This window comes from Dendrobium catenatum, unplaced genomic scaffold (genome assembly GCF_001605985.2).
Source record: "Dendrobium catenatum unplaced genomic scaffold, ASM160598v2 fragScaff_scaffold_1001, whole genome shotgun sequence".
Lineage (NCBI taxonomy): Eukaryota > Viridiplantae > Streptophyta > Magnoliopsida > Asparagales > Orchidaceae > Dendrobium > Dendrobium catenatum.
The window spans coordinates 216,441-228,577 of NW_021319463.1; the positions used below are offsets into that span (position 1 = coordinate 216,441).

Consider the following 12,137-nt stretch of genomic DNA (forward strand, 5'->3'; position numbering starts at 1 on the left):
ATTAAATGTTTACGTTGCTCGCCTTCCTCTTGTTCTATTTCTTCTCGCCGGCGGCGGCCGATCTCACCGCCGACGGCTCCGCCCTAATAGCCTTTCGCAACGCTGTCGGTCGAATGGTGCTCCCTTGGAACACCTCTTTGTCACCTTGCAAATGGAAAGGGGTCGTCTGCTCCAGCAACGGCGTCACTTCCCTCCGCCTCCCCGGTCGCGGTCTCATCGGCCAAATACCCACCGGAATCCTAGGAAATCTCTCCAACCTCCGCAGCCTCTCACTTCGCCGCAACGCACTCTTCGGCCCCCTCCCGTCGGACCTGGCCAGATGCACCCATCTCCACTTCCTCTATCTCAATCAAAATCGCTTCTCCGGACAAATCCCGCCGTTCATCTCCTCGATTACTTCCCTCATTCGCCTGAATCTCGCCGATAACAACTTTTCCGGCGAAATCCCTTTGTCGCTCAACAATCTGACGCACCTTAATTTGCTTTATTTGGAGAGTAACCATTTCAGCGGCGAGATGCCCAATATGGATATCCCCAAACTAGAGCACTTCAACGTATCGTTCAATCGGCTTAAAGGACCAGTACCGGAGAAGCTCCGAGGTATGCCGGCTAGCGCTTTTCTGGGCATGTCAATGTGCGGAGGGCCGCTTCAGCCTTGCCTGGGCGAGGCACCACTGAAGCTGACCAATTCCAACTCTCTCTCTGGCGGCGCAATAGCTGGAATAGCTCTTGGCGCATTCGCCTTGTTCGTCCTGGTTCTTGCTGTCCTGTTTTTGTTCTTCCGACGCAAAGGTAAAGCTGATGAAGCGAATATCACAGAGACCCCCGGCGCAAAGCTGCCGGAGTTGGCGATTAAGAGTAAAGAGATGGCCGCAGCCACCGCGCCTCCTCCGGGAATCGCGGTTTCTAAGAAGCAATTGGTGTTCCTCGGGAACGCGCCCAGGCTATTTGATCTCGAGGACCTATTGAGGTCTTCAGCTGAGGTTTTGGGGAAGGGAACCTATGGTATTGCGTACAAGGCGGCCCTGGAGGAATCTTTGGTGGTGGCTGTGAAGCGACTGAAGAATGTAAAGATGCCGGAGAAGGAATTTGCAGAGAAGATTAAGGCCATAAGCGCAATGGAGCATCCTAATCTTGTACCTCTCCGAGCATATTACTACAGCAGGGAGGAGAAGTTCTTGGTCTACGATTATATGCCACTAGGAAGTCTATCTTCCCTCCTCCACGGTTAGTTCCTCTGTATACCTCTTCTGTTAGATTTTACGCGCTGGTTTATGAATTTTGATTGTTTTCTAATTGTAATCATTTTGATTTTAGAGGAAAAAAAAAAGATTTTTGCACTAAATTATTGCAAAGATGACTTGATCCTCCTCGATTTTCTCTATGAATTGTCAACGCCTGATTTATTTGATATAATAAGAAAGAAAAATAATATAAATCATGGACCAAAATATATGCTGGTCTGGTCAACCCTTCAAAATCATTTTGTCAAACTTGAAATGCTCCTGCTTTTTGTTCATGCCATCTACCGTAGCTTGACCAGATTGACCATTTGACTGATCTCTTGGAAATAGTCTCATGGAATTCGTCTTTTAGCTTTCTTCAGACTAAAATTAGATATTTTCTTCTGGAATTTGCATGGAAGACTGAACTTTGATGTATGATACAGGAAACAGAGGCTCCCCCTCCCCTCTAAAATGGGAAACCAGAATCAAAATCGCTTTAGAAACAGCCCGAGGCATTGAATGCATCCACTCAACATCTCCTTCTGCATCCCATGGCAATATAAAATCCTCCAACGTTCTCATTACCAGCTCTTACAGAGCTCGAGTATCCGAACATGGCCTTTCTCATCTTGCTCCCTCATCTCAAAACTTGACACCAGAGGCAGATGTTTACAGCTTTGGCGTTCTCCTACTTGAGCTTGTTACTGGTAAAGCTCCTGCTCACGGCGGAAGGTTTGTCAATCTTCCACGGTGGGTAGAGGAGACTTTGATTCGCGGAGAAGGGACGAGAGAGTTGTTTGATGAGGAGCTGACGAGGTTCAGAAGCCCGGAGGAAGAAATGTTGATGCTTTTGCAGGTTGGACTCGACTGTACATCGCAGAATCCCGATCATCGGCCGGAGATGTCGTCGGTGGTGGCGAAAATTGAGGAGATTCGGCATTGGGCTGCTCGGAAGAAGGATAAACTGAAGGAAAAGGAGGCTCCGTTCTTTTGAGTATTGATTGTGTAAATTAGAATTGCTTTAGGTGTTGGCTGAATAGAACAGATTAACAATTTGGATTGTCGATGTTTGAATGATTCATTTATTCATTCATTGATATATTTTTTTGTAAAAAAAAAAAAAAAAAAAATTTTGCTCCTCTGTTAAGTTTTTTTTGTTGAGCACTGAAAGTTTCAGAACTCGGTATTGGTTTTGATACTTAATAAAAGTTTTAATTTTGATTATTTTTGTCAGTTTTGAATACCATTTTAGCATTTTACGATATTCCACCAAAAACGTAAGATTTGAACAGATAATTGAATGTGTTAAACTCCTCTTTCAAACTCATTTATTATATGAAATTATGTTCACATAATATAACTAAAATTACATATTAAAATTTAAGCTACTCTAAAATAAATTTAACTAGCTCTTAATTATTCTTAGAGGTGTCAATAAATGGAATTTTTATTAGGTCCGGTGTCCTGACGTAGCTCTACGTTCGGACGCCAATAACATGTCGCCACGTGCTCTTACTTTTGACCGCGCGGCCCGACGACCCGACCTGGACCGAAACCCGGGGTTGCTATGGTCACGTATTGCTAGATGTTGCTCGGTATTGTTAGGTATTGCTTGACAATAACGAAAAATACTGCTCAGTGAAGACCAATACCGAGCAATACCTAGAAATACCGAGCAATACCGGGATATCGCTCGGTATTGCTAAGTATTGGTCTTCACATAATGATATTTCTCGTTATTGTCGAGCAATATCGAGCAATACCTAGCAATACCCAAGTCACAAATCAGCCAATACATAGCAATCCCGGGTCCGAGTCGGGTCGTCGGGCCGCGTGAAAAAGAGCAAGAGCACGTGACACCATTTTACTGGCATTTGAATGTAGAGCTACGTCAAGACACCAGACCTAATAAAAATTCCAATAAATGGCTCAATGCACCAAGCTGATCTAAATAATCTAAATAATATAGATTTGAATTGATCCATTTAACAAGCAAGTAAGGTTTAGGTCTGACATTTCGATTTGCTTGTTAAATGATTCGGGTTATGATTAAACCACTAACCTCATTTGATCATAAAATAATCCGTTTAATATTTTTTTTCTTATATTCTTTTATATGCTAGTATAATCTTCTTATTTTTTTATCAATAATTAAAATGAATTATCTACTCAAATTTAGGTGGCTAGTGGGTTAGGTTTTGATTCACTTTTTTGACCCATTTATTAAACAGGTCATATTGATATTAATTGGATTCAAATGGATCAATTTTAAGTTGAACTCGAACCCGACCCATTGACACATTCAAACACCCATAGTTATCCTATAAAAAAATATATTTCCAAGTAAAAACTTGCGTGAGCAGCATTTGCCGGTGCCGGCCTTGGGAAACTTTACAAGTTGACCTTCAAAACGAGTAAAGGCCATGCCACCATGCTTTGGTGTTGTTGACGAGTTTGACCTTTCTAATTTTTGCGGCAAGACTTTCTTTGATTTATGATTATTGCTCCTTGAAAATTTTGGTGAAAAGTTGTTGAGAAAACGATGACCAAACCAAATGCTAAACAAAAAAAAAAAGTATTTTATATGTGAAAGACTTATCATTCAGCAGCAGTTCGATTTTTTTCTTATGGTTTGGCGTTCCATTATGTGCTTTTAAAAGCAAAAATGATCAAAATGCCGGCAAGACTTATTGAAACTACGGTGCAACTCATTACGCTTCTACAGCTCATTATTCAGCTAGATTTCAAGCCATGAAAAGAGGTTATGTAGAATTTTCACATCTCATCAAATAAATTTAAAAGAGATTAACAATTTTGCAGTAAAAGGTGAGAGCTATGTCCTGAATCAATCGGCTTCATTATTGAGCCCTCTTCATTGCTATGAGGAATTCTCCGGATTCAAATCTTACCCATGTAGTAATCCTAAAAAAATGTGTGTCAACATTTGAATGTGAAACTTCTTATGCATGTCTAGATGGAGGTGTCAAATCCTTGATTTTTTTTTTTTTTGGAATGGGGTATCTACCCGCTGCTACCTCCGAATGGGCGCTTGGCGGAATGATTAATCCTCGGTTGACCTAGAAGAGGCACCCACCCTAAAACCCTCATGGCTCGCACTTGATTGGATCCCACTTAAGAGGCGCTGCCGCTCGAGAGTAATCAAGCACTAGTTGGGGGTTCCCAACCAAGCTAAGCATCGGTGGGTAAATCCTTGATTTTCAAGAAAAAAGTGTTTGACGCACAAATTGAATATGTAATAACTACACAATCTTTATATATGTATTACACACATTTTATAACACGTTTAAAGACTTTAAAATCCATCCTAATCAAAACACAACAACAACAACCGGCCTTGATCCCAGTACATGGGGTCAACTATATGAATCTTTTTTTCTCTAATGTCTGATTAAGAGTCAAACTCTCATTTAAATCTAATAAAAAAATTCATTTTTAATACATTATAATCAAGTATTTTTAGGTCTATCTTTAACTTTCTTAGCAGAGACAGAATCTAATACATCTACTCTCCAAATAAGGTCATCATAAGGTTAATGTTTTATGTGAGCAAAATATCTAAGGCAATTCTCTCTAATCTCATTTGCCATTGGAGTTACTACAACCTTTTCTTGTATACACTAATTTCACATTCTATCTCAAGTGTAAAGCCACCCATCCACCTAAGCATCCTCATCTCTACAACACTTAACATAATTTTATGCTTCTCTTTTAATGGCCAACATTTTGCGCCATAAAGCATTGCAAGTCTCACCACCATTTTATAAAATTTTTCCTTAGGTTTGAGAGTACTTTTTTATCACACAACATATAATACCCGATGTTATGGAAATTGGCTTACTTGACCTGATCTGGTACCAGGTACCTGGTACATATTCAAACTTGTTCTAATTTCATTTTTAAATTTTAAGTTATTTAAAGTCTAATTTAAGTCCAAATGAATTTGAAAATGAAACTGAGAAGAAGAAAGGATGGGAGTCAAGAGCTCTGAGGAGCACTGCGGCATTGTGCTCTCTATTGAGAATATCTAGGAGAATCTGGAATAATTCAGCCGGGTGGGTGTTGCGGCGTTGTTTGTCTAAGCGCTACAGTGCTGATCACTTAAACCTGTTTATATATATATCCAATTACATTCATTCATCACCCCAGCAGCTGGCCGGAAAAAGAAAGGAGAAGAGTAGAGAGAAGAGGTCGAGAGGAGTTTGGAGGATGCGGTGTGAGATTCATCAATCATACCAGTTAGGAGATTTGCTCTACTCGAGATAGGCTCAATTCCAATAATTATGTAAAACAGTTTCGAAGTAAAATATATTTTTAATAAGAATAATAAACTTTTCACTGTTTAATTTCTAGTATATGAAATTATATCTTATTCTTGTCATTTTAATTGTAAGAAGTTAAATTTTCATTGTTACATTTCTCAGTGCAAATTATCGGCTAATTTATATTGGAAATGATAATTCTAGCATTGACTATAATTCATTAAAAATCTTAAAATGACATCTAAAATTTCCTTATGAATGATTTTCCAAGTGATAAACATCAAGTGTGTAAGCAAATTTTTAGTGTCGTGCAAGTGTCAACAAAGTTGTAATCATTTACATGTTCTATGTTCTACATACATGTTAATTCTGCTAAATTCTGCATGTGCATGTCACGGCATATGGAGGAGATTCTGAAATGAAAATATTAAGTGCACTACAAATTTTGTTATATGCTCAAATAGGTCATTCTGTTTCTAGCACAATCTGTCAAGTACAGATGTGAGAGGGCATTTTTGTTTTTGGCCTCATTTATCAAGTGGAAATATGAGAAGTTTAAGGAGGTATAAGTAAAAGTTGAGCTATAAACAGGTATCAGGACATGTGCATTTTATACATGCATGTACTATGCAAATAAGTAAATAAGTAATACATGTTAAATCTTCTGTTTGAAACTCCTATTTTTGATGTACTTCTATTTCAGATTCTGATGAATAAGTTCACGCAATATCTAAATTTTGTATAAAACTACAGTTCTAATGTTAGTATAAATTATGAAGCATTATATGTCACTCATATTACCTTACCCTTCTGATATAGTGTTACAAAACATTAATACTTTGAGACATAAATGTTACTGAAAAAACATTGAAGTAAATTTCTATTGTAACGATAACCATTATCAGGTGTTATAACTCTTATACTTAAATAATGTAAAGGTTAATTGATTTCTGTTATGGGAGTTGGGATAGTCTACTGAGCATATGAATTGCTTACTCTGTATATTCTATGAAATTTCAAAAAAAGGGAAAAGTCTAGCTAAGTAGAAGATGGTGAGATGAGGACCGTCAGGTTTTTAGCTCTACTGTGAGATCTTTTAGAATGACTTTGACTAGATTATTTGTATATGATTCTTTTGAAAATCTTTATGTATTTCAATTAATTTGGATTATCTAGTCGGCTATGGTTAAGTGATGTTATGGCTAAGGTGATTAGGTTTTAGATTTAATTTTTTCATTACATTGTGGGGTGTAACTGAGTGGTATCAGAGAAATGATTTAGAAGAATTGAATCATTACTAGAGCCATAGGAAATGATATGTAGATATAAGAAAGGAGTCAACGATAATCTAGTATTATTTTCCTATTTGTATCTATGTTATACATGTGATTGAATCCCCTTATTCACGTTTTAGATATAAGTATTGCTATATCATGAACCCCAAAGATCAAGAACCAGCCAATAAATCGAGTTCTAGTCAAGCTGCAATAGTTCAGTGTATTGTGGGGATAATAACTTCTGACTTTATGAAGCAATTTGCTAGCTTAGCAGCTCAGCTTATAGGAGAAGCTTAGAGTAAGATGGCTCGAGTCAGGGGAGATGAAGTGGATAAACACTGGTAGTTATTTTTTAGGTTGAAGCCTTCTCATTTTTAGGGTGTAGTAGAACCTCATGCAGTTGAAGATTAGCTAATGAGGTTAAGAAGTTGTTCGATAGCATGCAATGTCTTGAATGTAGGAAGGTACCATTAGTTGTGTTCCTGTTGGATGGAGAAAATGAGCACTGGTTGTTTGGCCAACAGAAGGAGAAATTTCAAGGTAGACCAAATGCGAAGATTTCCTAGAAGGAATTCATTGATACGTTTAGGAGCTGGTTCGAGCACCATCGGTCAAGCAGCATATGCAGGAATCATTTCTGAGGATGGTCCAAAGGAATCAAGCAGCAGATGCAGCAAACATGCTCTTTAAAAGCTGTTAAATGTATTATAGACTTTTTTCCTCTAAAAAAGTCGTGCAACAGCTTTCTTACAACTGCCACATCCTAACAAATATGATTGCAAAAAGCAGCTTCTCGCCCAAAAAATTGTTAAAAGTGACAAGAAAGTTTTAGCCAAACAAATTTGTGACTACCATTTAGAAAGCAAAACTACAAAAAAAAAAACTATCACAAATTTACCCTCACTAAACATGAGGGTGCCATATGTCCCACACATCTCTAAAATGCCCAACTCTAATCGACATATGCTCACTGGTCGCAATCATCAAGGTTCCTATCAATACATGAATTCATACAAATAGCTTCTCATAAGACCATTTTGGGGCTGCACATCTAGTTGAGATTGGACTCTATATTACACTCATCTCTTGTTTTAGTCGATGCAAAATAAACCATTTAAATTCCTTTTGTCTGTACAACTTCATATTTCTTTCCTTCCCCATTTCTCTGTAATATTTCATATCTTCATCCGAATCCTACAAGAAGTATCACTACATGATGACTAAATCTCTCACCCAAAACGCCTTCCCAACACATGTCATCCATTGACAGCATGACCGCATTTTATCATTCACTAGGGGCTTGTGTAATAGTGATGTGAAACATCATAGCTAATATTTTTCATAGGAATAGTTTGTCTAAGTTTGTTACTACTAGCTTCTAGAATATTTTTATTAGCTTATAAATATGCAAGCATTGTAATAGGAAAGATCATTGATGAATATATATGCCTTTTGAAACTTTAAGCTTAGTTTGTTTCATGATTGGGAGTTCCTTCTAGCAGATCCGATTATTCCGTCGATTCACTACTTTAATTGGTATCAGAGCCTGCAGCTTGTGAGGAATGACAAAGAAAATGGGCTATTGACGACGTTCGAAGCCGAAGAAGATTGGTAGTCGATGACGATCGATGCCAAAGAAGGTAGGCTGACGATGATGATCGAAGCCATGAAACCTTTTATGTAGCTCAAGTGAATGCATCACTTGATTGAATAGACAAATTACTTTGTTCCATAAAGAGAATATGAATGTTGGTTACCGACGTCTTCGTCTTGCTCCTTCCCTCCACTTTCTCATGCAATCTCAAATAGATTCGCAATCAACCCACTGTTGTCCACGATTACCCTCCGCTCCAACTTCCACTTCGATGGCGAGATCCTCCGCCCAACCACGCAGTCAACAACCATCCCATAGCCATCATCCGCGACATGCCTCAGCTCCAACACGCGATTTCCTGACCGGATTCATCCACACACTCAGTGTCTCGCGTCGTCGATCATTTCGATTTCTCCTCCGCTTTGCATTGCGATCATAACTGTGATCAGCCTGAGCAACTTCCAGTTGATTTTGCTTACCAGGAAGCTCATGGTGTGGTGTTGGAAAAATCAAATGGCAGCAGTTCAGTTGTTCTTGAGAACAGAGGGGAAGCTGCGTCGGCAACCATATCAGTGGCGAGAAGAGCTTTTCATTCCACTGTTGAGGAAGAGCAAAGGAAAGATTCAATAGAGGATGGAGAAGACCACATGAAGGAGAGACGAACTGGCATGTCTTCAATGCCATCATCAGCGCCGTATAGGGAAAGAAGCCTACGGAGGTTACTTCTGATGGAACCGACGACGGGGAGGAGGAACAAAACAGAATTTGTTTGCAGGAAATCAAAAATCGTTCAAGGTTTTAGTTTCATAAGAGTGCAAGAGAAATGCCGATTATTAGCAGGAACAACCGGCAACTTGGACCTCCCATTCAAGCGCATTCACTGTGGCTCCAACCTCTCCTATACCCGATTTGGACTCTCTGTCGAGACATTCTTTGATCAAACCAAGCTTCAGCCTTCAGAAAATGAGCAGCACCAGCCCACTCCCGCAAACATATCGATGCCTTCGATCATCTGCCCCTCCAGCACGCTCACGCAACCGGCCCTGCTCTGGCACGATTCCACCCCCACCACTCTGCTCCCGTTTCTACTACCACTTAGCTCCAGTGATGACACACCAAACCCTGCTTTCTTCTTTCCTACCACCGGTTTTGTCTCTGCCTTCGCTCTTGAAGAAGACCCTCCTTTACCTACTGACAATGACACCGAGTCATCCTCTGGTTACTCTGAGCTACTTACTGAGCTGAAACCACAACAACAATTGTAGAAAATGATTCTCAGTGATGACTCTAAAGTTGGAACAAGAATAGTAGAAAATCATCAATTCAAAGATAGCTCCGGAGACCAAGTGCATTGCTATTTTGAAGCCAACCACACATTTGATTCAAATCAGAACAAATCTATGAACAAAAAACAGATGCTCATGTGGTGAAAAGATCAAAAGAAACTTTGATGAAGCGGCTATAGCTCTAACTTGTATATTCCCAAGGTTGAAAATAGATGTAAACCCACAAGAATTGTGGTTCTAAAGCCTAATTCTACCAATATTCATAAAACAAAAGCTAATTTAGCCTCTAACGTTGCCGTATTAGTCATCGATTAAAAAGGCGTTCGAGGCGGACGCCTCGAGGCGGAGGTCGGGCGAACTGAGGCTTAAGCCTCGAACGCTCGGGCGAGGCTTACGCCTTTTTCCACGGAGGCGTACGCCTTACCGCGTGAGGCGTCGAGGCGCATCGAGGCAGCGCCTCAAAAGTGAGAAAGTTACCTTCACAGTCAGCGAGCTCCCGTTGTTTCTTCCGATCAAAATGTTGTAGCTTACGATCCGACAGGAAAGGGAAAGTCGTCGAAGGAGCAAAGTCGAACATCCACGAAGGAGCTAAAGAAGTGACACGTGCAATCTCTACACCTCCTGTGAAGCAACGAAGCCGAACAGCAAGGACGAAAAGAGAAGATGAAAGGCAAACCGTAGACGCAACTAAGTTATTATTGATTAACTTAGTTAATATAATTTAAAATATTAATAATTAAACAAATTAATTAAATAATTAATAATATAATTAGTGCATGAATTAATTATCTATTTTAACTTAACTGAATAATTAGTATTATAATTATTAATTAAATTTTAATATAATTAGCCTAATTAATATAAATTACATGTAAATTACGTCGTATGCTCGATACTGAGCGGTATTGGCTCGGTACTGAGTGGTACATGCTCGGTACGCTCGGTATTGTGATATGTATGAGTTCCTGAACTTTTTTTTTTAGGTTTCTTGATCTGCATAGTGGGATAAAGGCTTGTTGTTGTTGTTGTTGATCTTTCCAATTAGTTTTCTGTCTCTTACAAGAACTTCCCTTCATTCGCTGCTCCCAAATTCCAGGACATTGAATCTGTTTGCATTTTTTAAGAAAATTTCTATGACCTGGACTTATTTCTTGCCAAGCCTTCTCTAGATTCATTGGTGCTGCTTTCTTTCTCCATTCGAGTTTTTGAATCTAAGCTACATTGCGCAGGGAGCAACCCGCTGCATTGCCATTTGACTTCTGTACCCTTGTTTGACTGAATGCTTTGGGACAGCTGTTCAATTGTAACCTTAGGCCTCTTTGTTCAGTGAATCAAGAGGGAACATTGAAATGTTTGAGGATTGATTTAGAATCACCTTTGCTTCATACTGTGACGATAAAGTGAAGCACAGTGCTTGTTCCCACTGCTTTGGAAAGTGTTACATTTTATAAAATAATATAATACTTTATGCAATTGCCCTAGAAATACATAGGAAGGTTCCAGTGTATTGATACATTAAATGATGGAAGCTGCAGTACATTTTTTTAATTTGATGTGTTATTTAAATTCATTGTAATGGAGCCATTTCCAGTTCATAACTAATAGTCAATATTTTTATAAAATAAAGTGATACCTGCTACTATAGGTTTAATTATCTTTCTATTATATAAAAGAACAAGTATATAAATGATGACGCAGCTTCTAGTGTTAAAACTAGAAGTTTAATTGAAATGCCTAAGTAGTACCACCCATAAGAGTAAACGTAGACTTTGTAAAGTTATCTTGAACCTTGGTATGTGTTACGCCGGCCCAGGAGGGGCCGGCTGGACCGGTCCAACCCGGACCGGTCCGGGTCTTCTCGCGACGGAAACGCAACCCGCAAGCGGAACCGAGCGGAGGGAGCAAAGTCGACGGGGGCCAGGGAAGAATTTTGGGAGGGAAATTTTGAATGCGAGGGGCTGTTTAGACATTTTGTAAAACTCCTTTATGGTTAATTAGGAGGTTAGGAGGAAAAAGGGGGGGAGATCTTGCATTTGAATTTGGTTGGGAGATCTAGGGTTTGTGTTCTTGGGCTCTAGGCTACGGCTAGAGATTTGGAGAGTCATTCCTTCCTCTCGGATTGAAGGAAATTGTATCTTTGTTTGTGTTCTTGAATCTACTAGTGAATTATATTGTTTTTCTCCATTTTCCTTGAGTTTTCTCCACTAAAACTGCTGCGATTTGCTGTTTTCCTGCTGAAAACAGCAGTTTTCTCTTGTTTTGGTATTGATTTCGGTTAGGTTTACTTGCGAACCCAAGTATTTCCTATCAAATGTACGCAGAGACCAGCTGCGCATTTGGTGGCAGGAATGCATGCTAAAATGTTGCGCAATTGTATCACTAGTTCCTTGCTACCGTAGAAAGACAAACCTGAGCCCAGAGAAAGAAATTAAAAACATTTTTACCCTCAACTACGTATAAAGATAACCACAAAT

The 12,137-nt window shown here is 39.3% G+C and overlaps 1 protein-coding gene across 1 annotated transcript; it reads left to right on the forward strand.

Annotated features, from left to right (window-relative positions):
* On the forward strand, window positions 1-2,673 carry LOC110098782 (probable inactive receptor kinase At1g48480). Its single transcript, XM_020825703.2, has 2 exons — window positions 1-1,227; window positions 1,670-2,673. The coding sequence occupies exons 1-2, from the start codon at window positions 6-8 to the stop codon at window positions 2,218-2,220; spliced, it is 1,773 nt and encodes a 590-aa protein (XP_020681362.1). The 5' UTR covers window positions 1-5; the 3' UTR covers window positions 2,221-2,673.
* The last annotated feature ends 9,464 nt before the right edge of the window (window positions 2,674-12,137 follow it).

Excerpts from the sequence above, each read along its gene's own strand:
- LOC110098782 (XM_020825703.2), top strand. The coding sequence starts at position 6 with ATGTTTACGTTGCTCGCCTTCCTCTTGTTCTATTTCTTCTCGCCGGCG. Across the intron at positions 1,228-1,669 it reads TCTATCTTCCCTCCTCCACG|GAAACAGAGGCTCCCCCTCC; the intron begins GTTAGTTCCTCT and ends TGTATGATACAG.